This window comes from Lithobates pipiens, unplaced genomic scaffold (assembly GCF_037356315.1).
Source record: "Lithobates pipiens isolate NorthernLeopardFrog02 unplaced genomic scaffold, aLitPip1_a1.2 Scaffold_8, whole genome shotgun sequence".
In the NCBI taxonomy this organism is placed as follows: domain Eukaryota; kingdom Metazoa; phylum Chordata; class Amphibia; order Anura; family Ranidae; genus Lithobates; species Lithobates pipiens.
The window spans coordinates 554,623,504-554,648,900 of NW_027507903.1; the positions used below are offsets into that span (position 1 = coordinate 554,623,504).

The window sequence follows — 25,397 nt, forward strand, 5'->3', positions numbered from 1 at the left end:
TACACAGTCATTAGATCTGATAGACACAAGCAGGCAGATCTGAATCTCAGGCACACAGAGTTCACTTTCAGTTTGGAGACAATGTGTTTCACCACATAAGCATTCCCACATTTATGATGCAACACAGAGGGGGGATTAGGCATGCATCGGTTGCTGTGTGACTTCCTGTGTGACCCGACACAGGAAGTTGTCTTATCCCTTTGACAAACAGGGACAAGCCAGCTGAAGCAATGCATGGACAGAGGGATCAATCAGCCATGACAGTACAAACTGCTGTGACAAAAGGTGAGCTCATCATTACAAGGTAAGGTGAACAAACAATGCAGGGAATATAACTACACTAATGCCCAGTTAAAACATCGAAAACATCTGAAAGTGTACAAGGCTTTTAAGCAAAAATAGAAGTGAATTTTAAATGACTACACATTTTAGGTTGTCGGCTATGTAATTTCTGATGTGCCTTTCCGATTTGACATTTTTTCTGTTCTACACTTTATGAATATATTTTATTAAAAGAGTTTTCAAGTTTCTATCTACTGGAATGTGCATCGTAAAGTCAACATTCCAACAGAAAAACTAGAATGAAAGCAACAATGGAGGTGAACTGCATATAAAGCAGGGATATGCAATAAGCAGACCTCCAGCTGTTGCAAAACTACAAGTCCCATCAAGCCTCTGCCTCTGGGTGTCATGCTTGTGGCTGTCAGTCTTGCTATGCTTCATGGGACTTGTAGTTCTGCAACAGCTGGTGGTCCACAAATTGCATATCCCTGATATAGAGTAAAGAAATTGCCCTAGGGGGTTCTGAGTTGGGGTTTTTACAAAAAAACAAATGAATGGTAAAAAAACTATAAAAAGTCATACAGAGACTGTATGACTTATATTTTTTTACTATTCATTTGTTTTTTTGTACCCATGTATAAATATGCAATTTATGCCTTCTATCAACTGATTTTAGAGCTCCTGCCTTGACATACAGCTGTGTATGTACATACTAATTTTTTAATAAACTTTTTTTATACAATATCTTGGACTTGTTTGCTGCAACTTAAACCCCCCTAGGGAAATTTCTGTACTGTATATGCTTTCATTGGGGCGTGCAGCCTATTCTTGCTCATACCACTGTATCGTCTTTTTTGTTCCCAGCAATGGAGGTGAACTGTTTCCAAGCAACCAGGCAAAGTTGAATAGGGAAAGCAAAGCAATTAGGCCCAGCTATTGGTGCACTATCACAAAACAGGAAGCGCAGCCTGCATACATGATGTCTGAATAGTACAGCCTCTGTATAGTACATACAGTTTATCTTTATTAACAAAGTATACACAAAAACACGTTTTTTTTTAAAATATACCAAAAGATTGTTTACGTTCTGATAGAAACATTTGAATATCTAATGGAACTTTCAAAGAATACAGCCCTGGCCAAAAGCCCTGAGAATGACACAAATATCAATTTTCACAAAGTCTGCTGCCTTCGTTTTTATGATGGCAGTTTGCATATACTCGAGAATGTTATGAAGAGTGATCAGGTGAATTGCAATTACAGCGCAGTGCAAAAGTATTCACCCCCTTTGCATTTTTCGTGTTTTGTTGCCTCACAACCTGGCATTAACATGGATTGTTTGAGGATTTGCATCATTTAAATTACAGACCATGCCCACAACTTTGAAAATGTTTTTTTTTTATTGTGAAGCAAACAATAGGACAAAATGACAGAAAAAGCCAATGTGCATAACTATTCACCCCCCTAAAGTCAATACTTTGTAGAGCCACCTTCTGCGGCTCTACGTCACTCCAAGTGACTTTGGATAAGTCTCTATGAGCTTGCCACATCTTACCACTGGGATTTTTGCCCATTCCTCCTCGCAAAACTGCTCCAGCTTCTTCAAGTTGGATGGTTTGGGCTTGTGAACAGCGATCTTTAAGTCTGACCACAGATTTTCTATTATATTTAGGTCTGGGCTTTGACTGGGCCATTCCAGCACATTTACATGTTTCCCCTTAAACCACTCAAGTGTTGCTTTAGCAGTGTGTTTGGGGTCATTATCCTGCTGGAAGGTGAACCTCCATCCTAGCCTCAAATCACACACAGAGTGGTACAAGTTTTGCTCAAGAATATTCCTGTATTTAGCACCATCCATCTTTCCCTCAACCCTGAAAAGTTTCCCAGTCCCAACTGCTGAAAAACATCCCCACAGCATGATGCTGCCACCACCATGTTTCACTGTGGGGATGGTGTTCTTTGGGTGATGTAATGTGTTGGGTTTGCACCAGACATAGCGTTTTCTTTGATGGCCAAAAAGTTTAATTTTACTCTCATTAGACCAGAGCACCTTCCTCCATACATTTTGGGAGTCTCCCACATGCTTTTTCGCAAACTGAAAACATGCCCAACTCTATGGAGTGTACAGCTTATTGTCATCCTATGTATAGATACTCCAGTCTCTGCTGTGGAACTCTGCAGCTTCTCCAGGGTTACCTTAGGTCTCTGTGCTGCCTCTCTGATTAATGCCCTCCTTGCCCGGTCCCTGAGATTTGGTGTGCGGCCGTCCCTTGGCAGGTTTGCTGTTGTGCCATGTTCTTTCCATTTGGTTATGATAGATTTGATGGTGCTCCTAGGGATCATCTAAGATTTGGATATTTTTTTATAACCTAACCCTGACTTGTACTTCTCAATAACATTGTCCCTTATTTGTTTGGAGAGTTCCTTGGCCTTCATGGCAGTGTTTGGTTAGTGGTGCCTCTTGCTTAGGTGTTGCAGCCTCTGGGGCCTTTCAAAAAGGTGTGTCTATGTAATGACAGATCATGTGACACTTAGATTGCACACAGGTGGGCATCATTTCACTAATTATGTGACTTCTGAAGGTAATTGGTTGCACCAGACCTTTTTATGGGCTTCATAACAAAGGGGGTGAATACATACGCACATGCCAATTATCAGTTTTTTTATTTCTAAAAAATAGATTTATGCATATATTTTTCAAATTTTACTTCCCCAACTTAGACCATTGTGTTCTGATCCATCACATATAATTCAGATTTAAAAAACATTGAATTAAAGGCTGTAATGTAACAGAAAAGGTAAAAAGCCAAAGGGGGGGGGGGGGGGGTGAATACTTTTGTAAGGCACAGTAATTGCAAAGTCCCTCTATGCCATGAAAATAAACTTAATCCCACCGATACTTTGAACAAAAAGGGATTCACAGGCAAGGATATTGCTGCTACTAAGATTGCATCTACAGTAAATCAACTAATTATCAGATCATCAAGAACTTCAAGGAGAGAAGTTCAATTGTTTTGAAGAAAGTCAAGAAAATCCAGCAAGCGCCAGGGCAATCTCCTACAGTTTATTCAGCTGCGGGATCGGGGCACCACCAGTGCAGAGCTTGCTTAGTAATGGCAGCAACCAGGAGTGAGCGGTTTTGCATGCTTAGTGAGGCAAAGGCTTTTGGAGGAGGGCCTGGTGTCAAGAAGGATAGCGAAGAAGCCACTTCTCTCCAGGAAAAACATCAGGGACAGACTCATATTCTGCAAAAGGTACAAGGATTGGACTGCTGAGGACTGGGGTAAAGTAATTTTCTCTGATGAATCCGCTTTTCGATTGTTTGGGGCATACAAAAAAAAACCTTCTCCAGAGAAGAGGTGAGTGCTACCATCAGTCCTGTGACCCACGGTTCGTGTAGTGTCCCGCTTAGGCTTAAACACTATGGAAAATAGTGTGGGTGATGCTACAACCCCTACAGGAGTGCCAGCAAGGGATGGAGCTCGTCCCAGCTCCTGTAATCACTGGAAGGAAGACAGGAAAGATCCCTGGTGCCACACATCCAGAGTCCTATGGTGGTATGAGAGAGACAACCTCAGCCTGGGATCCCGCCAGGCCACGCCTTCCTCTCTTCCTTCTAGTGACCATAAGTCCTGTGTCATGCCAACAGTATAGCATCCTGGTACCATTCATGTGTTGGCTCAATCACAATTTTGCCTAAGAACACAGCCATGAATAAAGAATGGTACAAAAACATCCTCTTAGAGCAACTTCTCCCAACCATCCAAGAACAGTTTGGTGATGAACAATGACTTTTCCAGCATGATGGAGCACCTTACCATAAGGCAAATGTGATAACTAAGTGGCTTGGGGAACAAAACATCAACATTTTGGTCCAAAGGTAGGAAATTCTCCAGACCTTAATCCCATTGAGAACTTGTGGTCAATCCTCAAGAGGCAGCGGAACAAAAAAAAACCCCACAAATTCTGATAAACTCCAAGCATTGATTATGCAAGAATGGGCTGCCATCAGTCAGGATGTGGCCAGAAGTTGATTGACAGCATGTCAGGGCAAATTGCAGAGGTCTTGAAAAAGAAGGTTAAACACTGCAAATATTGACTCTTTGTATAAACTTCATGTAATTGCCAATAAAAAGCCTTTGACGCTTATAAAATGCTTGTTACTATACTTCGGTATACCATAGTAACATCTGCCAAAAAGATCTAAAAACACTGAACAGCAGACTTTGTGAAAATTATAGTCATTCTCAAAACTTTTGGCCGGGGCTTACAATTACAATTAACCAATTTCCAATGATCCTCAGCTCCATATAGTGGCCATAATGCAATATTTTTCTTCAAATACTTCAATTAGGAAATATTGCACCTAGATGGAGTTGGCAGTCATGGGAAATAACTGTATTAGGTAATATACTGTGACAGCTGTATCCAGCAAAGTTTTCTATATAAAGACCCCTAGGTAATTTAGTGGCAAATATATTATCTTTATATTATGCATGAAATGCAATACGCTCTAGAACAGTGGTTGCCTGGCGAGTAGCAAAGGGCTGCAAGTTGTGAACCAGGGCTCTACATGCTCCATAAACCTCAATTCACCTTTGGAGGCTCTATACATGTCCTTGTCAGCACTGCAAGAGCTGCAGCAATGGTGTGGGCACCGGAAGCCCTTTGAATCGAAGACCGTCGCTGAATACTGGCGGGCACAGGATTCATGGAAAAACTTTCCACATGAAGGTACAGAACAGCGCTTGATACTAGTACTGGGTATCTTGCAAGAGAAACAAGTGTGGAGACCTGTTCAAAACATAAATAAACATTTAATGGCTGTATGTAAAGCATCCAGAATAAGCATTTCACACTCTACTGAGAAGAAAATAATCCTTTTCCTTAGCTGTACTTTGTATAATTGGCATAACAGATTTAAAACCAAACACCAGGCAAAAAACAAAAACACCAGTTTGTGCAGAAGGTATTCATTAAAAAAACATTACCAGTATTTGGCCTGGTATCAGTCTCTTGCATCCACCAGTACAGGAGAGCTCAGGCTGGGAGAGGCAGAAACAGCACATGGAACCTACTGTGCTGCAATGCTAATGTGCTAACCAGCTACATGCTGAAGAGAAGGGTTTAGAGTGGCAGAGAGATGAGCTCATGAGTCTGCTGCTTCTTCTTCATTGTCTAATCACAGACTAGGGCAGGGACGAGACCTAGCTGACATGAAGCAAATAAAAGGTCTGCTGGTTGTGCAGTCTTACAGGGCTGTGTTAAGCTAACATAAAGCTTATGTCTGGGATGCCCTATGTAATGTGCTTGGTGTTGGGGTGATGGGTCACTCCCACCCTCTGTAATGATCTCCCTTTGCATCTCTCTGTTGTATTGACAACCTTAGTTTTTGCTGATTCGAGGTGAGGGATTGATGGCAGTATACAGCTAACGTATGCCAAGAAATATTATTATCGATATACACTTCCACTTCTTAATAATAGACTTCACTGTGCTTTGAATTTTTTTGTATCCATCTCTTAACCTGTGTCTGTCCACATCTTTATCCCGGATATCTTTTAACAGTACCTTGCCATTCATAGTTGACTGTTTGCTTCAGTTGCACTACCGGGACTGAAATGCTCCAGGAAAGCTTTTTTCATGCTGAGCTAATCTATATGACCACAGCTGATCACAGCTGAAAGTCAAATGGCTTTGTGTGGGACTGAGAAGGTGATTGGCTAGATCTGATTGAGTTTACAAGTAATTTTTAGGAAGGGGGGTTATTTTTCTAACTCAGTGATTCTGTTTTAGCCCTTGTACACACGGTTGGAGATTCCGACGGAATGTGTCCTATCGGATCGTTTTGTCAGATAATCCTACTGTGTGTGGTCTCCAACGGATACTCCGACGGACCAAGTTTTCCAATTTGTCCGTAAAATTTTCCGACAAAATGCTCCCATCGGACATACTCTGATCATGTGTAGCCTACTCCGAAGGACAAAGTGCCACGCATGCTCAGATCAAATTCCTAGACCAAAGCTATTGGCTACTAGCCTGAACGTAGTCCCGTCTTAACGAAATAACGTCATCAAGTTATGTACAATCAGATTTTCTGACAACTTTGTCCGACCGTGTGTATGCAACAGTTTCGGACAAAATCCGTCGGACAAAATCCAACGGATTTGGTTGTCAGAATGTCCGACCGTGTGTACAAGGGCTTATATTTATTTTTTATTTTTTCCTAACATGTTGGTGTTATAGCTTTCAATTGGATGTTATAAGTTGGATAAAACAAAAATGGTGTCCGTCTTCATTTCAGGCTGAAAAGCAACATAGATTATCTTTTAAAGCGGGTGTGATTCTTTTCTATACCCACTACATGAAAGTATGTGATCTCTAACATGCTTATTTTGGTTACTCTAGAGTGACTCTTTAAATCCTGAAGAAGTGGACTGTCTTGAATATGGGAAACACGATGAGCTGAATCATCTATCACAACCACTATAGGAGTAAATAATTAAATAGGAGTTACATAGTTATATTACATAGGACTATAGGAGATAAATACAAAAGAGACCTTCTCCCCCAGGTTACTTATATGCACTCCAGTCAAGTGGGTGATAAAGTTACATTACGTTTGGGGTCTTTTTTCTATATTGCTCTTGATATTTTATCTAAAAAAAAATGTATGTCACGGTTCTTGTATATTTTTGTCAAATTAAAGCTATATTGTTTTCATGGAAACAGAATTGTAATTTTGTGCTGCCTCAAAATTCCTGCCTTTTAAAACTTTTGCTTTTACAGATCAGTTGGTTAATACTGATGGGCTGAATGACCAAATGTCTTCTAACTTCTTGAACCAAGGCAGGCCACAGACGATGTGATTTTCTTTCCTGCAACCCGTGAAAATCGCCTGATTCCCCCAGCAACACAGTCAGTGTTGATGGGTGGAATCCCTCCCACGGAGCTATTACGTTCTCCTGCCATGGGGGTTGTGAAAGCTGGAGAATATGTGTTCAGGCTGAAGGGGTAGGGTTTGCTTTAATTACCAGAACATTTCTTCTTCAAAGCAATGAATAAATAAAAAATTTACTTCATAGTGTGACTCTAAGCTTAATATGAAACATCCTCCTGATAAAGGACTTCCATATGATATACAAACTTTTTTTTTAAAGTGAATGTATAATGATTTTTTACTATGGTAAGACCAAGAAAAAAAATGACTTATTCTTTCTGAACAGATAAATCTGTAATTCTACATAAAAATATATTTTATATTTTTACAGGCAGCATGTGCCATTTTATGTTGAAAAAAGCCTGTTTTTACAGAGCTTAAAGAGATACTAAAATCTCCTTTTTTTTTCCTTTAAAAAAGTAATGTCATACTTACCTGCTCTATGTATTGGTTTTGCACAGAGCAGCCCAGATCCTCCTCTTCTCGGGTCCCTCGCCAGCGCTCCTGGCCCCTCTTTTCTGTCGTTTGCCCCCACAGCAAGCAGCTTGCTATGGGGGCACCTGAGCCAAGCCGCAGCTCAGTGTGTCCATTCAGACATGGAACCGCTGTTTCGGCCCCACCCCCCTTTCTCCTCATTGGCTAACTGACTTTGATTGACAGCAGTGAGTGCCAACGGCCAATCAGGAGGAAGAGTCCTGGACGGCCGAAGCACTTGTGCACATCGCTGGATCAAGATGGGGCTCAGCTAAGTATTAGGGGGGCTAAGGGGGGTTGCTGCACGCAGGTGTTTTTATCTTAATGCATAGAATGCATTCAAATAAAAACCCTCTGACTTTACAACCACTTTAATAGTTAACATTAAAATTTACAAACACAAGTAGTGATTCCCTTTGTTTTTCTCGCGGCAAGGTTTCAATCAGACTGAACAAGCCTAATGACAGGCAGTTTCTGCTCTGCTCTTGTTTTAGATAACCCACAGTGTTCTGGGACTTCTTTGCCATGTATAATTGTTTGTAAAACAAAGATTGTATATTAAAAAAAGCCTAAAATAAATATAAAACATGGAGTAAAGTGATCTTTATGGATGTGCAGTGTGACAGAGGTGTGTAAATCACAAGAATAGAAAAAACAACATACAAATGTTGTGGCAAGTGAAACAGTAAATTATAACAATGTCTTTTTGTACTGTATATTAAGCAGTGTGCCTAAAATATCACTTTAAGACAGGGTCAGAGATATGGACATACCAGTTTTGCACTCCATGCAGATAAATTTCCCATCTGGCAATGCATCCATGCCCAGACACTCGAGGTGGAAAAGACGAGAGCAGTCCCCATTGCAAGCCACCAGCGACTCCCCAAAACTTTCACAGATCTGGAAAGGTTATTATTAGGTTACTTCTACTAGGTCTGCCATCAAGAATAAAAGGTATAATGCATAGACAAAAGTAAATATATACAACAATTTATACTTCAATGCACAGTATCTACCTATGCTTTTATTTAAAGTGATTGTAAACTCATTTTTTTTATTATTATTTTTAAAACAACAAACAGGTTTATACAAAAACATATTATAAATATTAGATTTATAAATTGCACTGAGCGGCCTTCGAACCTCCTCTTCTTGGGTTCCCCGCTGGTACTCCTGGCTAATCCTCTTCTTGGTGTGCTCACACAGCAAGCCGCTTGCTGTGGAGGCACACCTCTGGGCTTGTTCCTGAGCCACGCTGCCTGCAGCTACAGACACACACAACACTGCTTGGCCCCACCCATCACAGAAATTGACTGACAGCTGAGCTTGTAGGAGTGGGGAGACGGGCGAGAGCCCCTGCAGATGGGCACAGAACTGGATCAAGTGAGCACTCAGGTAAGTATAAGGTGGGGGGGTGGGGGGGGCATAATGCTACCTAAACATTTTTTACCTTAATACAAGGAATGCATTAGGGAAAAAAATGTTTAGGTTTTAGAATCACTTTAAGATGGATGCCAAAAATCTGTACTGACAGAGAGCATTATTTTCCACAAGGCATAGAATTTTAGCCCTGGTAGAAGTCCTATAGTCACAAAATGCATAGGGTGGAGGGGCTAGGTGACATCATCGCATAACCCAGAAGTGAAAATGGATGCCATCTTACATGAATGGGATTGTTTTGATGGTGACATTCGCATGTTCTTTTTACCTTTGTAATACTCAAAAATGAGTATTCGTTTTAAAGTTTTACACTATTTTGTGGGGTTTTTTTTACCCATATGTAGTACTGCTTTTCACAGTTGGTGATATCTGCTCCGGAATAAACCCTGAGATATCATTGCCTTGGCTGCTTGATTCTTGCTGGAGTAGTGCTATAGGAAGAGAGTCCCCAAAGCCTGTTTGATCTGCCTGTTTACAGGGGGTCCTGGTAAGAAGACATCTTATTTGGGTGTTGGTGATTGGCCTCTATGGTGGAGGGAGGGTGATATCAACTATCTTTGATCTTTGGCTGTTGGAACCACTCACCTTTTCACGATTATTTCTGTAGGACTGCTTTCTCATGTTGGACATTTATATGTTTATGATATATTTCTATTTTGATTTAATTATTAATCATTTTTTGTTAGCGCAACACTTTCCATAGATACAGAATTATACCTACATATAGAGGTTTTTGGAAGAGGATATGTGAATTTATGTGAGCTATTTTGCTGGGCATGCTTTCAGGTCAGGCTAGAAGCCACCTTTACAATCAGGGTGAGCAGCCACTAAATAAATCAGTTTTTATAAACTGAGAGGGAAACTATTTACTGGAACTCTTTGGACAAACCAGGATCAAATGTTGAAACCTTATGAAAAAAAACTACTTTGCCACCAAATAAAGAATAAAAAAAAAGCTCCTTGTAAAGAAAAGAGCTAAAGCTCAACTCTGGCAGGTAACACATAATAAAAATGTTGGCCTTCTGTTTTGTCAAAGAGGCAATCAAACTTTGACAAAACCTTACCTTATGCCAGAGTCCCACAGTTTTCCTCCTCTCTGGTTCCTGTAGTGATGAATGGTCCTTAAACTCTCTTTTCATCAGTCTGTGACCAGTTGTGTCACCGCCCCTCTTACTCAGGTCATTACACACAGTGCAGGGCCAGAGACCACAGCTGGTTCTGCAGTGTAGGTGATGACATTGACATGTCTGCTGACATTCAGGGGCGAAGGAGAAGAGGATTGGAGAGACAACTGCTGCAGTACCAAGGAGTAAAGTAATAGCCTGTTAGATCATCCTTTCATAAAATAAGTACTATACTCTGCATAAGGAAAGGAGACGAGGGGCACAATTTATAGCATTTGTTAAGTGCCTAAAAATCTTTTTTAATATTTACCTGTCCTACCATCCACTCCTTTTATCTTGGGGGCTTAAGTGATTTAGCAGCTGGCAGAACCACAGCAAGCAGTGGGTGACCAGATATCTAATACTTCTGGGGATTCTTTTGTCTCTAGCTATTCAAAAAACAATGATCATTGGTGCGAGTGCCAGGCCAAGAACAGTATGAACTCTTTGGTTTATAGTGAGCATTTTTTCTTTTTTTTTTTCCCCCCAGAAGAGAGTCAGATGCTAAAAAGGGTTTCAGCTGCAAAACATTTCGTAGGGAGCCAGCAGGTGAAGTATCATTTCTGCTTGTTCTAATATTGCTGAAGATTTTGAAGACCTAGGCCGCGTACACACGCGGGGACTGTTCGCTCAACTTTGTCCGCTGAACAGTGTTTCGGCGGACAGTCCGCTCGTGTGTGGGCTTTCAGCGGACAGTTTCAGCGGACAGTCTGCTGAACAAAGTTTTTCGGAAGTTCCGAAAAACTGTCCGCTGAAACTTTGTTTCAGCGAACAGTCCCCTCGTGTGTAGGCTTGTTCGTCAAACTAAGTTCCGCGCATGCTCAGAAAGGATTTACACACCGAAGTTTGCATTGCAGTGTATAGGACGTCGTTTTCTAGTCCCGTCGTACGTGCCGTTCACGTCATCGCGCACGGTTTCAGCGGACTGTTCGTTCGTCGTGTGTGGGCAAGTCCGTCCATGCTAATTTTGAGCGGACTGTCCGCTGAAACTGTTTGACGGACAAAGTTGAGCGAACAGTCCCCCCGTGTGTACGCGGCCTTACAGTGCATGGCCCTCACCTACTTTGCTTCCTTAGATTTGTTGTGTAAGGCCGCGTACACACGGGCGGACTGTTCGCCCAACCTTGTCCGCTGAACAGTGTTTGGGCGGACAGTCCGCTCGTGTGTGGGCTTTCAGCGGACAGTTTCAGCGGACAGTTGGACGGACAAAGTCTTTCGGAAATTCCGAAAAACTGTCCGCTGAAACTGTGTTTGAGCGAACAGTCCGCCCGTGTGTGGGCTTGTCCGCTGTACTTTCGAAATGAGCGGAGTGTTCCCGCTCGGAAAGTCCGCCCATTTCGAGCGCGTGTACAGGTAGGCGGGGCCCGCGAAGGAGACGTCGCGGGCTCCGCCGCCTGGAATGGGCTTAAAGGGGAACCCCAACGCCGAAAAAAATCGGCGTAGGGGTTCCCCCAAAGTCCACACCAGACCCTTGTCCGAGCACGCTACCCGGCCGGCCAGGAAAGGGGGGCGAGCGAGCGCGCCCCCCCTCCTGAGCCGTACCAGGCCGCGTGCCCTCAACATGGGGGGGTGCATTGGGGAAGGGGGGGCCGCCTTCTTGTAGCTCTTTTACAGGCGGTGGCCCGGTCTTCTGTCGCCGCTGTCGTCGTCGCCGCCGCCGCCGCCGCCGCCGCCGCCTTCCGTTCTTGTTCTTCTTCTTGTTCTTCTTCTTCTTCTCCTGGAGATGTTGACTCGACGATCTCTCCGGCCGGAATGCCAGGGACACGCTCCGCTGCCACTTATATAGTGACAATGGGGCGGTGTCACATGGTATATGTCACATGGGTTGGTCACATGGGTTGATGTCACATGGGGACTATGACATCGTAAGGGGGCGGGGTCACCATGTGACCAACCCATGTGACATATACCATGTGACACCGCCCCATTGTCACTATATAAGTGGCAGCGGAGCGTGTCCCTGGCATTCCGGCCGGAGAGATCGTCGAGTCAACATCTCCAGGAGAAGAAGAAGAAGAACAAGAAGAAGAACAAGAACGGAAGGCGGCGGCGGCGGCGGCGACGACGACAGCGGCGACAGAAGACCGGGCCACCGCCTGTAAAAGAGCTACAAGAAGGCGCGGTGGCCCGGCAGAAGAACCGAAGAGGGGGACAAGACCCCCGAAGTCGGGAGAAGAGGCCGGCGGCGGGGAGGAAGAAAGCCGGACTCCTCCGCTAGTAAAAGAGCTACACACAGATAGCGGAGGAGTCCGGCGAGAAGACCCCCGAAGACGGAAGACCCCCGGAGCTGTGCAATAAAATATTTTTTCCCTGTGTTGTGTTTTTTTTTGTACTTTATTTCACAGGTGAATGGGTAGGGGTACATTGTACCCCATACTCATTCACATAGGGTGGGGGGCCGGTATCCGGGGGCCCCCTTCTTAAAGGGGGCTCCCGGATTCCGATAAGCCCCCCGCCCGCAGACCCCGACAACCAACGGCCAGGGTTGTCGGGAAGAGGCCCTTGTCCTCATCAACATGGGGACAAGGTGCTTTGGGGTGGGGGGGCCCCCCCAAGGCACCCCCCCATGTTGAGGGCACGCGGCCTGGTACGGCTCAGGAGGGGGGGCGCGCTCGCTCGCCCCCCCTTTCCTGGCCGGCCGGGTAGCGTGCTCGGACAAGGGTCTGGTGTGGACTTTGGGGGAACCCCCACGCCGATTTTTTTCGGCGTTGGGGTTCCCCTTTAAGCCCATTCCAGGCGGCGGAGCCCGCGACGTCTCCTTCGCGGGCCCCGCCTACCTGTACACGCGCTCGAAATGGGCGGATTTGCCTCCTCCTTACGTGGGCGAGTCCGTTCATTTCAAAAGTTGAGCGAACTGTTTGCCCAACCTTGTTCGTCAAACAGTCCGCTCGTGTGTGGGCAAGTCCGCTCATGCAAATTTTGAGCGGACTGTTTGCCGAAACTGTTTGACGAACAAGGTTGGGCAAACAGTCCGCGCGTGTGTACGCGGCCTAAGACAAGACCCTTATGCCTAGTACACACGATGAAAAAATCGGACAAAAAATACTAGTTTCAGATCAATCGTCCGCTAATCTGATCATTAGCACACAGCTTTTGAGAGCCAATCACGACGGTTCATGCGAAATTACCTGAAGGGACAGGCATGAAAATTTTCATCGAAAGATAACAGCAATTTGTGTGTAATAATTAGTATAGTATTTTTACAGAACCTATTGATTTTCAATATCAGAACAGCATGCAAAAAAAAAACACAATCATTCGTCCGATTTTCTTATTGTGTGTACTAGGCATTAGAGGATTTGGCACTCAAGGCTGGAACAGTGGGTTAATGTGTGGGAGTACCAGAGAAGTAATATCTATTGTTTATGATGAAAACAAATACTCTTTGTTGAGTTGTCTCGAGAAAAGGACTTGGTATGTTTTTGGTGCATACACGGTATGTGTGTTGAGCATCCATAGAAAACAAATGAGTACAGGTAACAAAACCTGCATGAATAGATCAAGCAATGTATATTCTTAGGTGTATATGAGTCTTAAAGAGGAGGTCCGCCCACCCCTGCAAAACTTAAAAGCCAGCAGCTAAACATACTGCAGCTGCTGACTTTTAATATTAGGACACTTACCAGTTCTGGAGTCCAGCGATGTCGGCACCGCAGTTGATGTTTCCATCCGGTCTCCCGGAAGTGAGGACAGGATACCTGTATCTGCACCAAACGCCCCCACCCCCACCTAATGTGGCACTGGAGGGGGGGAGGAGACAAATGAGCAGAAGTTCCCACTTTTGGGTGGAACTCCACTTCAACCTATTTTTATTTCCTTTATAGAAGAGTTTTTTTCAACTCAATCAGAAACATCTTTCCAGCAATGAATCACTTAGAATAGTAATCCATTGCTTGTATGGCAGCAGTAATCCACTGCTTGTAGTAATACACTGCTTCATGAGCTCCTGCTGCTTAAAGTGTTACTAAAGCCACAACAGTAAAGCATGCTTGTTATACTCACTGGGTAACCTAAAGCCCCGTACACACGAGAGGATTTATGTCCGACAGACTTCCGAAGGAGTCCTGCCGGAGTTCCGACAGAGTTCTGACGGACTTTTCGACTGAGCGGACTTGGCCACACACAATCACACCAAACTCCGACGGATTCGAACGTGATGACGTACGACTGGACTCGAATAAGGAAGTTCATAGCCAGTAGCCAATAGCTGCCCTAGCGTCGGTTTTAGTCAGTCGGAATAGCATACACACGAGCGAATTTTTCGAAGGGACCGGGTCCGGCGGAGTTCCGTCGGAAAAATTTGAAGCATGTTCCATTTCTAAAGTCCGTCAGACTTTTGCGAATCAAAAGTCCGTTGCAGCCCACACACGATCAAATAGTCTGACGGAATCAGTCCGTCGGACTTTGGATGTTGAAAAGTCCGCTCGTGTGTACGCGGCATAAGGGGTTGATCTTCTGTATTGTGTAAAAAGGCTGTTGGATCCTGTTTTCTCTGATCCTCCTCTCCTTCCACTGTCCCCTAATAATTTCCTGATACGACAGAGTCTATGGCAGAGGTGCCCAACCAGTGGCCCGGGGGCCACATGTGGCCCGTGGAGCCTTCTGATGTGGCCCGCGGCCTCCTGCTCTGGGATGGTTGGCTGGCAAGCCTGGATCGCAGATCGTTCATCCCAGAGCATTAGTGTTGTGAATGAAGCCGGCAGTAGAGAAAGCAGGCGGCTGCGGAGCAGAGCCACATAAGCCAATGCTTCCTGTATAGTGCTGGCTCCTGCAGAGTGATACCAAATATGGGCATATCTGTTCCGCAGTGGTTACTGGGCTGCTTTAAAACTGATCCGCAGGTGCACCACCTACCTCCAATCTGATTTGCTAAAAAAACAGAAGGGCATCCACCCCCTTCAGCCTGGGCAGATAGGATAGAAGGGCCCATAGAGTAGAGTGGGCTGTGTCCGTGTCCGCTCTCCATATGCAGAATGGACACGGGTCTGTCATCCGCTCGCTCCAATCATTGTGGCCTGCGACCGGTTACCAATTCACTTAAGTGGCCCTCGTTTTTCAAAAGGTTGGGCATCCCTGGTCTATGGAGTCAGGCTGCACATGATCAGTTTGGTGTGTATTTCTACAGAGGTTTTTTGTAACCTGGGAGGGAGCATGTGATCAGCATAGAGCCAATCAGCACTGTCCAGACAGAGGGTCAGGGGTCCAGCTGTTTCACAGGACAGTCAGAAAACTCCTCCTACAGGCTTTAACCAGTACATGGCTGGACACTGATAGAAGTCACAAGACTGCTATATACTGCTGATGAGGGTATTTAGCAATGTATATTTACTAAAATAATTGAATTTCCATGTTCTGTGTACTGTGAGAGACCAGATAGAGTGAATGCAGGGTCCTGAGTTTAGTAACACTTTAAACAGCAGTGGAAGCTCTACAGGAAATCGCGAAAAAGCCAGAACAATGTGTGTTTTGCTTAAAAAAATAAAAAAAGAACTAAATATTTCACCTGTCTTGCTGTGGACAGAAAAGAGAAGCATATTCTGACTTTAATGCCACAGATTGTGTGCTTTCTTATAAACCAAGCAGCTTCCATACATACCTGGCACACTGTGTCTCTCTTGCTTGACCGCCGAGATACGCTGGAATCTACAGATTGCACATCAGAGGCATCTGCATCTGCATTGGCCGATGGGCTGTCCGGCTGCTTATCAAAGCTGATCTGTGTTCAGAAGACCAAGAATTACAGAGAGCATAATTACAGCTCATGTGTGTATATGTAGTAAATGTAGACACAAACAACAGGGGTATTTGGGACTTGTTCAGTGATAAAAAAGATGACTATATAGTAAATGGTGTAGTTAGCTATGGCATCTATATTTATTGCTCCATGTGATTTATAAGAATCTGACTATTTTAATTTTTTTCCCCCACTTGTCTTTACTCTAGTTTTTGTAAACCAGCCACCCTATGTAACTATAATGCTGAACAAACACCTTAGTACAACACAAAATGTTCTATTACTTACATTTTTGTGAACAAAAACATTGGCATCTCCCCTATCAGGCAATCACCATCCTATAGTATCTCATGTTCTGCTACCAAATTTGTGGGGAGAAGGATGCTACTCTCTCATATAGGTCTGTTTTTGGCATCAGCGCTCATTAAGTTGGATATTTACCTCCCCATGGTTTGAACTAGAGAGGGAGATCTTCTCTTTTATTACAAATCTATGTAAAGCAAATTATACCAGCCTATTCATTAAGGCAGATCAAAGAGCCAGATGAAAGTGCAAAGTGCAGCAACTCGCTGCTGGAGCTTTATCAGTAAGTAGGCAGCATAAAGTGCCATGGTCATAACTACACTTTTTACTCCAGCAACATCTAAATTTCCCATAAAGTCTGATTCACTTCTTCACAGTGGAGAACAGGCATTTCCTTAAGCCCATTAGCAAGGTTAGATGGCAAAATAAAACATTGACTACAGCACTTCCCAGTTGCTGGTAAATATGCTGGCTTGCATGCTTTAGTTTAAATACTACTAGCTAAGTTAAATAATAATGCCAGAAACAAGTATAAAAAGGTAAAGATTGTAAACCAAGTAAATGGACAACATTTACCATATAGAACTGTATTCTAGGGGATTATAAAGCTGCGCAAACATTGCAAATTTGTTATTCATTATACTCAAGATCTGTGCATCACAAGGGATTTCATGAGAAGGGCGCCAACAAATATTGGTCATTAAGCCCAGTGAGAACTTCTGCATGTAACAGTCACAAAAAACAACATGGCCCATTATAAAGAGAATCATTTCTAGGATAATGGATTCAGTACTCATTGACACTTTCTTTACTGCTCTTAAAAGCAATATATAAGATGTATCCAGCAGACAGTGAGTACTTACACCTGTGTTCACCAGAACTGTTTCTGGGACAACAAATATACACATAATTGGAGCAGTAGGGTAAATCATAAAAAAATCAATATATGGTGCTGCGTTCCAAGTAATAGAAAACAGATAAAGTGCTCAGTGATTCATATAATGTGTTAAAGAGGAAGTAAACCCTGATGGGTTTACTTCCTCTTTCATTCCCTGCAAAGGTAAAGCATAAGTGACTACTATGCATTGCATAGTAGTCACTTATGTGTCACTTACCTGACACAGGAGCCAGCGAAGTCACCGCTGTCCCCTATAGTCGGGCGCATCCATCTTCTCGGTGGGTCTCGCCGCTCCGCCGCTGTCATTCGGCGAAGCTGCGATGGCGTCACTCCTGCGCATGTACACGGGAGCCGTCACTCGCGGCATATCACCGTTGACCGCGGCGCGCTCAGTGCGCCTGCGCACCACTGTCTGTGGCGCATGCACCGTAGATAGCGGTGCCTGTCTTTCGGCAAATATCTCCTAAACCGTGTAGGTTTAGGAGATATTTCTTGGACCTACAGGTAAGCCTTAATCTAGGCTTATCTGTAGGTCAAAGTGTATTGTAAGGGTTTACAACCACTTTAAATGTACAAGATAATGGGCTCCAAAGAATTATTCAAATTCATATACTAAAAACACAGTAAATACAGAATCTAAAGTAGACAGGTGATGAACTTCACATGTGCAATAAGTGCAAATAGTCCAAAATAGTACAGCGTCCAAACTGACGCTAACCCAAACAGGATAAGGTGCAAGTGACACAAAGTTCAAAATAAACATTTATCTTCAGAATGGTGCTTAGTGATTACAGTGAGCTGAAGATAAATGTTTATTTTGAACTTTGTGTTAAACTGAATTTGAATAATTTTTTGGAGTCCATTATCTTGTAAACTTAGCACTTTATATGAATCGCTGAGCACTTTATCTGTTTCCTATTAATTGGAGTGCAGCACCATATATTGGATTTTTATTATTTCCTGCTGGGCAGTGTTTAACTCAATTGGTGCCTGCAGCAACCAAGCATCATATCTATTTACTACAGTTTAGGCAGCGCGGGAATATTCATTTCATATATCTAGTAAGGTAAATCAGTTGAGACACTGCATTACGTTTTTCTTTCACTGAAGGGATCTTTAGAGTCTAGACCTGAACATGTATAGCACCCTTTGCCTAACCACACTGGTTGCACCACGTGCCAAGGTGAGCACCAAATGCAGAATCCAGTGCCTGAAGCAAACATTACAGAAAGGCCCTGCTGATGTGGGGTTCGGGTACAGTTCCAAAGATATACATCAGCAACTGATCTGGAAACTGGTTTGAATGTGCATAATCTGGCAAAATTTCTACTTTAAGGACCTCATTCCATCAATTTGAATATGGACAGCAATGGAGTGTTATGCTCAGGAATTTGAGTGCTAACACTGCAATTCTGCACTATCTCTGTTTGTCTGGATTTGCATACCCAGGCAAATTCCCCAATAAAATAAGTGCAAGAGCACCTGTTTTGGCAATTTTAACAGCACCATGATATTTTCTGTTGTGGCTATTTACATGCAGCTAGAGCATATCTCACCAATGATGCCAACCAACAAAGTTCAACAGATGTTGGGAAAGACAGGAATTTAGACATTTTTAGACATAATTTAGACATTTATAATTTGCAGTTACAAGTAAGATGGGGAACTCACCTGTGCATCATTTAGGCCACGGGAGTCAGAGTCTGAAGCATCACGGTAGGAGGAATTTGCAAGCTCCACATCGGTGGAGGCACGGCTTCTCTTCTTCAGGGGCTTGCATGCGTCAGAGATCTCACTGGCCCCTTGAAACAAGGAGCGTCAGGATTCACTAACAAACCACGTGGTAAGTACCATTTGTTTCAATGATGGTGGATGCAGACATGTGGTAAATGTAGAAGCTATGTGATTTCTGTAACTTCTAGAGGTAATAACTTAAAAAGTGTTTCAATTCAGAGCACCACATGCCAGCTAGTATGCTTGCAATATAACCCCTTAGGGGCATTCTAGTCACAATTCTATGAGTGCAGCATATGTAATAAAAAGATGTGATCATTATGGTATAATGTTACTGGCCTGAAGTGGATAATGTAGGCAGCAGCTCCATTCTCAGACAGACTCACCTTTCTGCAACCCAGTCTGTACCGCTGTTAGAGGGGTGTCTTCCACCTGCCCATGAAGACAGACAAGAATAAACTTATACAAATAACAGCATTCATACCTTTGGCTGTCTTTCAAATAACCTTTACACTAGATAATTTAACAGAACCTTAAAGTTGTTTTTTGGTCACAGCACACTCTTTCATTTATTACATCAGCATTGTAGTAGTAATACAATTTTTGACAGTCCTTAGCTGAAAAATCTCCTCTCTTCTTGTGAGCGCTGTGTGTCTGCTGGCCATCTCTTTCCACAACTTCCTGGATTCCCCACATGCGTTGTGCCTTCTCCTCTGCCCATTACTTTCAATTTCTAGGGGCTACATATTTCCATGGTACCTTGCTGCCTGCAACCTGTGATTCCTGTACTGACTACGCTTCCTGAACCCCCTCCTCTCAGCACCTCTGTAGTTCAGAAAGCAGGCTCTGTGAATTCTGTGGCACAGTAGTGCCTACTAACAGAGCATAGTGACTACGTGTCACAGAATTCAAGGAAAGGAATGGGGTTCTTCACAAAATAAGTCTACAAAATTCAAGATTGGTCAGAATGATAGGAGTAGGCTAAAACCAATTGAAATTCAATGTGGAAAATTAATGGTTTTAAATGTATGCTTTAAAATTATACTCATACATTGCAGTTAATATCTGTTTGCTAAGGATCCATTTTTCTTATTAACTGGCATTTCCAAATTAGCAGTAGGTGTCACCATACTTGTCAATTTGTATGTGCACCTTCAAAAGGATGCCCAATGGTTCTGGTCAGCTCAATAGATAGTTTTAAAAAAAGGCATAGATTTTTTCCTAAATGCACATAAAATAAATGGATACTAATATTTATAGGTAACGTTTATCCAGGGAATATCCGATTGCCTGTTGGGGGATCAGGAAGGATTTCCCACTGCTGGAGCAAATTGAATCATGCTTTATTGGGGGTGGTTGCCTTCCTCTGGATCAACTGTGGGTATAGGATTGTATTCTATTTGTGTGTGTGCGTTTTTGTTTGCTTCCGCCCCCCCCCCCCTTGCCATATTTGGCATCTTTTGGGGGAGGAGCGGGTACCTGTTTTTGGCCCCCCTCCTCCTGGCACCACCGCTGGGCCATTCAGAAAGCGCAGCGCACTTCACGCATTGCGGAGTAGGGAACGGCTGTGAAGCCGCAAGGCTTCACTGCCGGTTCCCCTTACAAGGAATGGTGGAGGCAGCACCCGAGAGCAGATTAAATATTGGCTGGGGTGCTGACATAATGGGATCCCTGGACAGGAAAGTGTCCTAATATTAAAAGTCAGCAGCATACTGTATTTGTAGCTGCTGGCATTAAATTTTTCTTGGGGAACATTAAAATGCAGCTTTATTTACTCCATGCCTCGCTTTCCCCCACAGCCAGATCTCTCCTCTTCCTTCTGATGCTGTAGTTTGTGGACAGGCCCTCACTGTGCTCACATACAATGCAGGACTGCTGGTCCTGCACTGTACGTGACGATGACAGAATTCCTGCAATCAACAGAGAATCGGCTTCAGAGGGCCACTCACAAAGAGAGGAAGAAGCCTGCAGGAACGAGGGATAGAGTAAGTTAAACTGCATTTAAAGGTACCCTGGACAAAAATGAGCATTTAACCGTTGTAGTGTGTAGGTAGTCCCACTGCATGAGTAGCTTTGAATTCAGCTTAACCTCTGGAAATGGCACTTTACAGTAAAAGCTGTGAAAATCTGGAATAGTCATCTACATTAGTTAATTCTAGATTCCTTCAAAAGGGATATATGTGTTTCTAAATGCACAAAATATAACATATTAATATCCACACTGTGGATTGTCGATCCAATAAGTTTCCAATTGTGTTAGGAGATTAGGAAGGAATTTATTCCTCTGTGGTGTGTAAATCGGATCATGCTTCATATGAGTTATTTTCCTCCTTCCTATGGATCAACTGAACGTTATGGTCCAAAACACCTGAAGTTGGGAACCTAAACATGCTCTGTGTCAGAAGTCTGACATAATGCTCTCTAATTTGTGTGATGACTTATGGCCTCTACACACGACCGAAAAATACCGCTTTTGAATCGACGGTACGATAATCGGATTGTTAGTACACAGATTTCGATAGCCAATCACGACATTTCATCCGATATTATCCTATCGGACAAGCATGAAAATTATACTCGTATGATACCAGATCGTACGTTTTTTATTTCATCAGTACAGTTATTGTCTGAAAAAACAATACAAATGCATTACAACACATTGTAGTGCCCCATGTGAAAGTGGCACTTAGCTGTAATACTATATAGGACAATATAGTATAGAATGTGAATTATGTTATTATTAGTACTACTACCAGTCACATTCAGGAATGGACACACATTTACTGTTCTTGTGAGATTTTCATCAGTCATGGGAGTATGAATGTTTCTGAGGCATCTTTAAAACATTGTTCAAAGCTGTATTTAGCCACATGTGCAGTGTTATATTTAATGTTATGGAAAAGGAAAGCCATTGTGATGTACGCTCAGCAATGAAGAAAGGGCAGTACTAGGTCACAACAGATATTCTCACATGATGAATACTGTTGGGATGAAAGGAAAGCCACAAAAATCTAAAAAATAAACTTCTCACAGCACACCCTTGTATTCAATGAAGAGAAGACAAAAATGTACTCTTGTAAGAGACCATTTACAATGGGTATAGAAATGAATCTCCCACCTTTAAATAATCTAATTTTGTTGCTTTGTAGCCTGAAATGAAGACAGACAAATTTTGTTTTATCCAGCTGTATTTACTCAGTGCAACTTATAACATCCAAGTGAAAGATACCATCAACATGTCAGAAAAAAATCAAATCAAAATCACTGGGTTGGAAAAAGGATCACCCCTTGTGTCAGTATTTTGTTGAACCACCTTTTGCTGTAATTACAGCCTTTAGTCTGTTGGGATATGTCTCTACTAACTTTGCACATCTAGACTTTGCAATATTAGCCCTCTCTTCTTTGCAGAACTGCTCAATTTGATGGTGACCATTTGTGGTCTGCAGTCTTCAAGTCATTCCACAGATTTTCAATGGGATTTAAGTCTGAGCTCTGACTAAGCCATGTAAGGACATTCACCTTTTTCTCCCTCTACCACAATGTTGTTGTTTTTTTGCTGTGTGCTTTGGGTCATTGTCATGTTGGAAGGTAAACCTTCTTCCCATTGACGACTTTCTGGCAGAGGGGAGCAGAATTTGATGGTATTTTGCCCTATCCACTTTTCCTTCTAATGGTGTTATTTGGATGGTGAGCTGTATTGGATTTCCGCCAGACATATTGTTTGGTGTTGAGGTCCAATGATTCAATTTTAGGCTCACTGGACCATAACACCTTTTTCCATGTGATCTCAGAATCTTCAAGGTGTGTTTTTGGGTAAAGCTCAGTCATGATTGCATGTGGCCTCTGAGGCATTGCTTTTTTCTCGCAACCCTCCCATACAAGCCACATTTGTGGAGAATTTTTGATATTGTTGTCACATGCACACAATGACCACAACTGCTGTAGGCCTCTTGGTAGCCTCTCTGACCAGTTTCCCCCTGGCTCTTTCATTCAGTCTGGAGCGACGTCCTGATCCAAGGAGGTCCTGTATTGTATCAAATACCTTCCACTTCTTAATAATAGATGTCACTGTGCTTCAAGGCATTGTTAAAGCCTTTGAAGTTTTTTTGTATCCTTCTCCTGACATGTGCCTGTCCACAACTTTATCTGTGAGATTTTTTGTCAGTGTCTTGCCACCCATAGTTGATTGTTTACTTCAGTTGCACTACTAGGGACTGAAATGCTCCAGGAAAGTTATTTTAATGCTCAGCTAATCCACATAACCACAGCTGATCACAGCTGAAAGTCAAATTGTTTTGTGTGCCATTGAAAATGTCATTAGTTACACCTGGTTGTGTTTACAAGTCATTTTTAGAAGGGGGTAGTCATTTTTCCAACTCAGTGATTCTGTTTTTGAATTTTATTTATTTTGTTCTGACATGTTGGTGTTATATCTTTCACTTGGATGTTATAAGTTGCACTGAGTAAATATAGCTGAAACAAAAATGGTGTCTATCTTCATTTCGGGCTGCAAAGCAACGACATTTGAGGGGTGATTCTTCTCTATACCCACTGTATGTTGTATTGTATTACAATACTAACTTATGCAGACCGCAGAAAAGAAGTCTGGTTGGGCGATACAGTGATAAATTGGACAGACAAATACAAAGCACAACTATGCAAAGACAGATTAAAACTGATCACAAATAGAAAAACATTACTTTCCAATATTTCCAATGACTATAAACACACTGGTATCTTTTTGTTTGACAAGTTACCTACATATATCTTTTTTTCTAGTGCCATAAAGGATGCCACATCATAAGGCACATTTTACTTTTTTGGCCTATTTTTATTAATAAATTGTACAGTTGTGCTCAAGAGTTTGCATACCCTGGCAGAAATCATGACATTTTGGCATGGGTATTTAAATTATGACTGATCATGTAAAAAAAAACCTGTCCTTTATTTAAGTGATAGTGATCATATGAAGCCATTTATTATAACATAGTTGTTTGGCTCCTTTTTAAATCATAATGATAACAGAAATCACCCAAATGGCCCTGATCAAAAGTTGAAATCCCTTTGGAATGTTTGGCCTTGATACAGACACACAAGGTGTCCAAGGGGAACAAAAAAGAACTGTCAAAAGACCTGCATAGAAAAGTAATGGAAATTTATAAAGATGGAAAAGGAAATAAAAAGATATCCAAAGCCTTGAATATGCCAATCAGTACTGTTTAATCACTTATTAAGAAGTGGAAAATTCGGGGATCTCTTGATACCAAGCCAAGGTCAGGTAGACCAAGAAAGATTGCAGCCACAACTGCCAGAAGAATTGTTCAGGATACAGAGAAAACCCCTGAGGTAACCACAGAAGAAATACAGGATGGGCTCCTAAGGAGAAAGCTGGCATGATTGTTTCAAGGAACAAAATACGATGAAACTTGAACAAAAATTTGCTGCATTGTCGAGTTGCCAGAAAAAAGCTGTTACCACACCAAAGCCACAAAAAAAACCTGGTTACAATAGGCCGACAGCACCTTCACACACCTCACAGCTTCTGGCATACAGTAATCTTGAGTGATGAGACCAAATAGAGCTTCATGGTAACAACAATAATCGCTATGATTGGAGAGGGGTCCACAAGGTCTAAAGTGACAAGGATACCATCCACACTGTGAAGGATGGTGGTGGCTCACAGTTTTGGTGGTGTGAGAGCTATAAAGGCATGGGCAATCTTGTGAAAATTTATGGCAAGGTAAATGCAGCATGGTATCAGAAAATACTGGCAGATAATTTGCCTTTTTCTGCATGAAAGCTGCACATGGGACGCTCTTGAACTTTCCAGCATGACAATGATCCTAAGCACAAGGCTAGTTACAGCACAAAAAGGATAAGGTTCTGGAGTGGACATCACTGTCTCCCAACCTTAATATCATTGAGCCACTCTGGGGAGATCTCAAATGTGCGGTTCATGCAAGACAACCAGAGATTTTGCATGACCTGAAAGTGGTTGTAAACCCTTACAAACCACTTTGACCTACAGGTAAGCCTAGATTAAGGCTTACCTGTAGGTCCAAGAAATATCTCCTAAACCTATATGGTTTAGGAGATATTTGCCCGAAAACGGGCACCGCTGTCTACGGTGCATGCGCCTTTAGACAGCGGCGCGCAGGCGCACTGAGCGCGGCATTTCCAAGAATGGAGCTGCCGCGCGTGTCGACTCCCGTGCGCATGCGCGGAAGTGACGTCATACGATGCATAGTAGTCCATTATGCTTTGCCTTTGCAGGGAATGAAAGAGGAAGTAAACTCATCAGGGTTTACTTCCTCTTGAAGGCATTTTGCCAAGCTATACCACCTGCAAGAATTGAGGACCTCATAGACAACTATTAAAAAAGACTGAATGCTGTCATTTATGCTAAGGGGGGGCATAAACAGTATTAAG

The 25,397-nt window shown here is 42.8% G+C and overlaps 1 protein-coding gene across 4 annotated transcripts in view; it reads right to left on the bottom strand.

Moving 5' to 3' along the window:
• NSD3 (nuclear receptor binding SET domain protein 3) overlaps window positions 1-25,397 on the bottom strand; it is a 203,464-nt gene that overhangs the window by 66,731 nt on the left and 111,336 nt on the right. For all 4 annotated transcript variants that reach the window (XM_077469942.1, XM_077469941.1, XM_077469940.1 and 1 more), the window contains exons 8-12: window positions 19,355-19,400; window positions 18,906-19,036; window positions 15,896-16,015; window positions 8,470-8,596; window positions 4,879-5,076 (exon numbers count right to left, since the gene is read on the bottom strand). In XM_077469942.1, coding sequence (XP_077326068.1) covers window positions 4,879-5,076; window positions 8,470-8,596; window positions 15,896-16,015; window positions 18,906-19,036; window positions 19,355-19,400 — 622 coding nt within the window. The remainder of the gene's footprint in view (window positions 1-4,878; window positions 5,077-8,469; window positions 8,597-15,895; window positions 16,016-18,905; window positions 19,037-19,354; window positions 19,401-25,397) is intronic.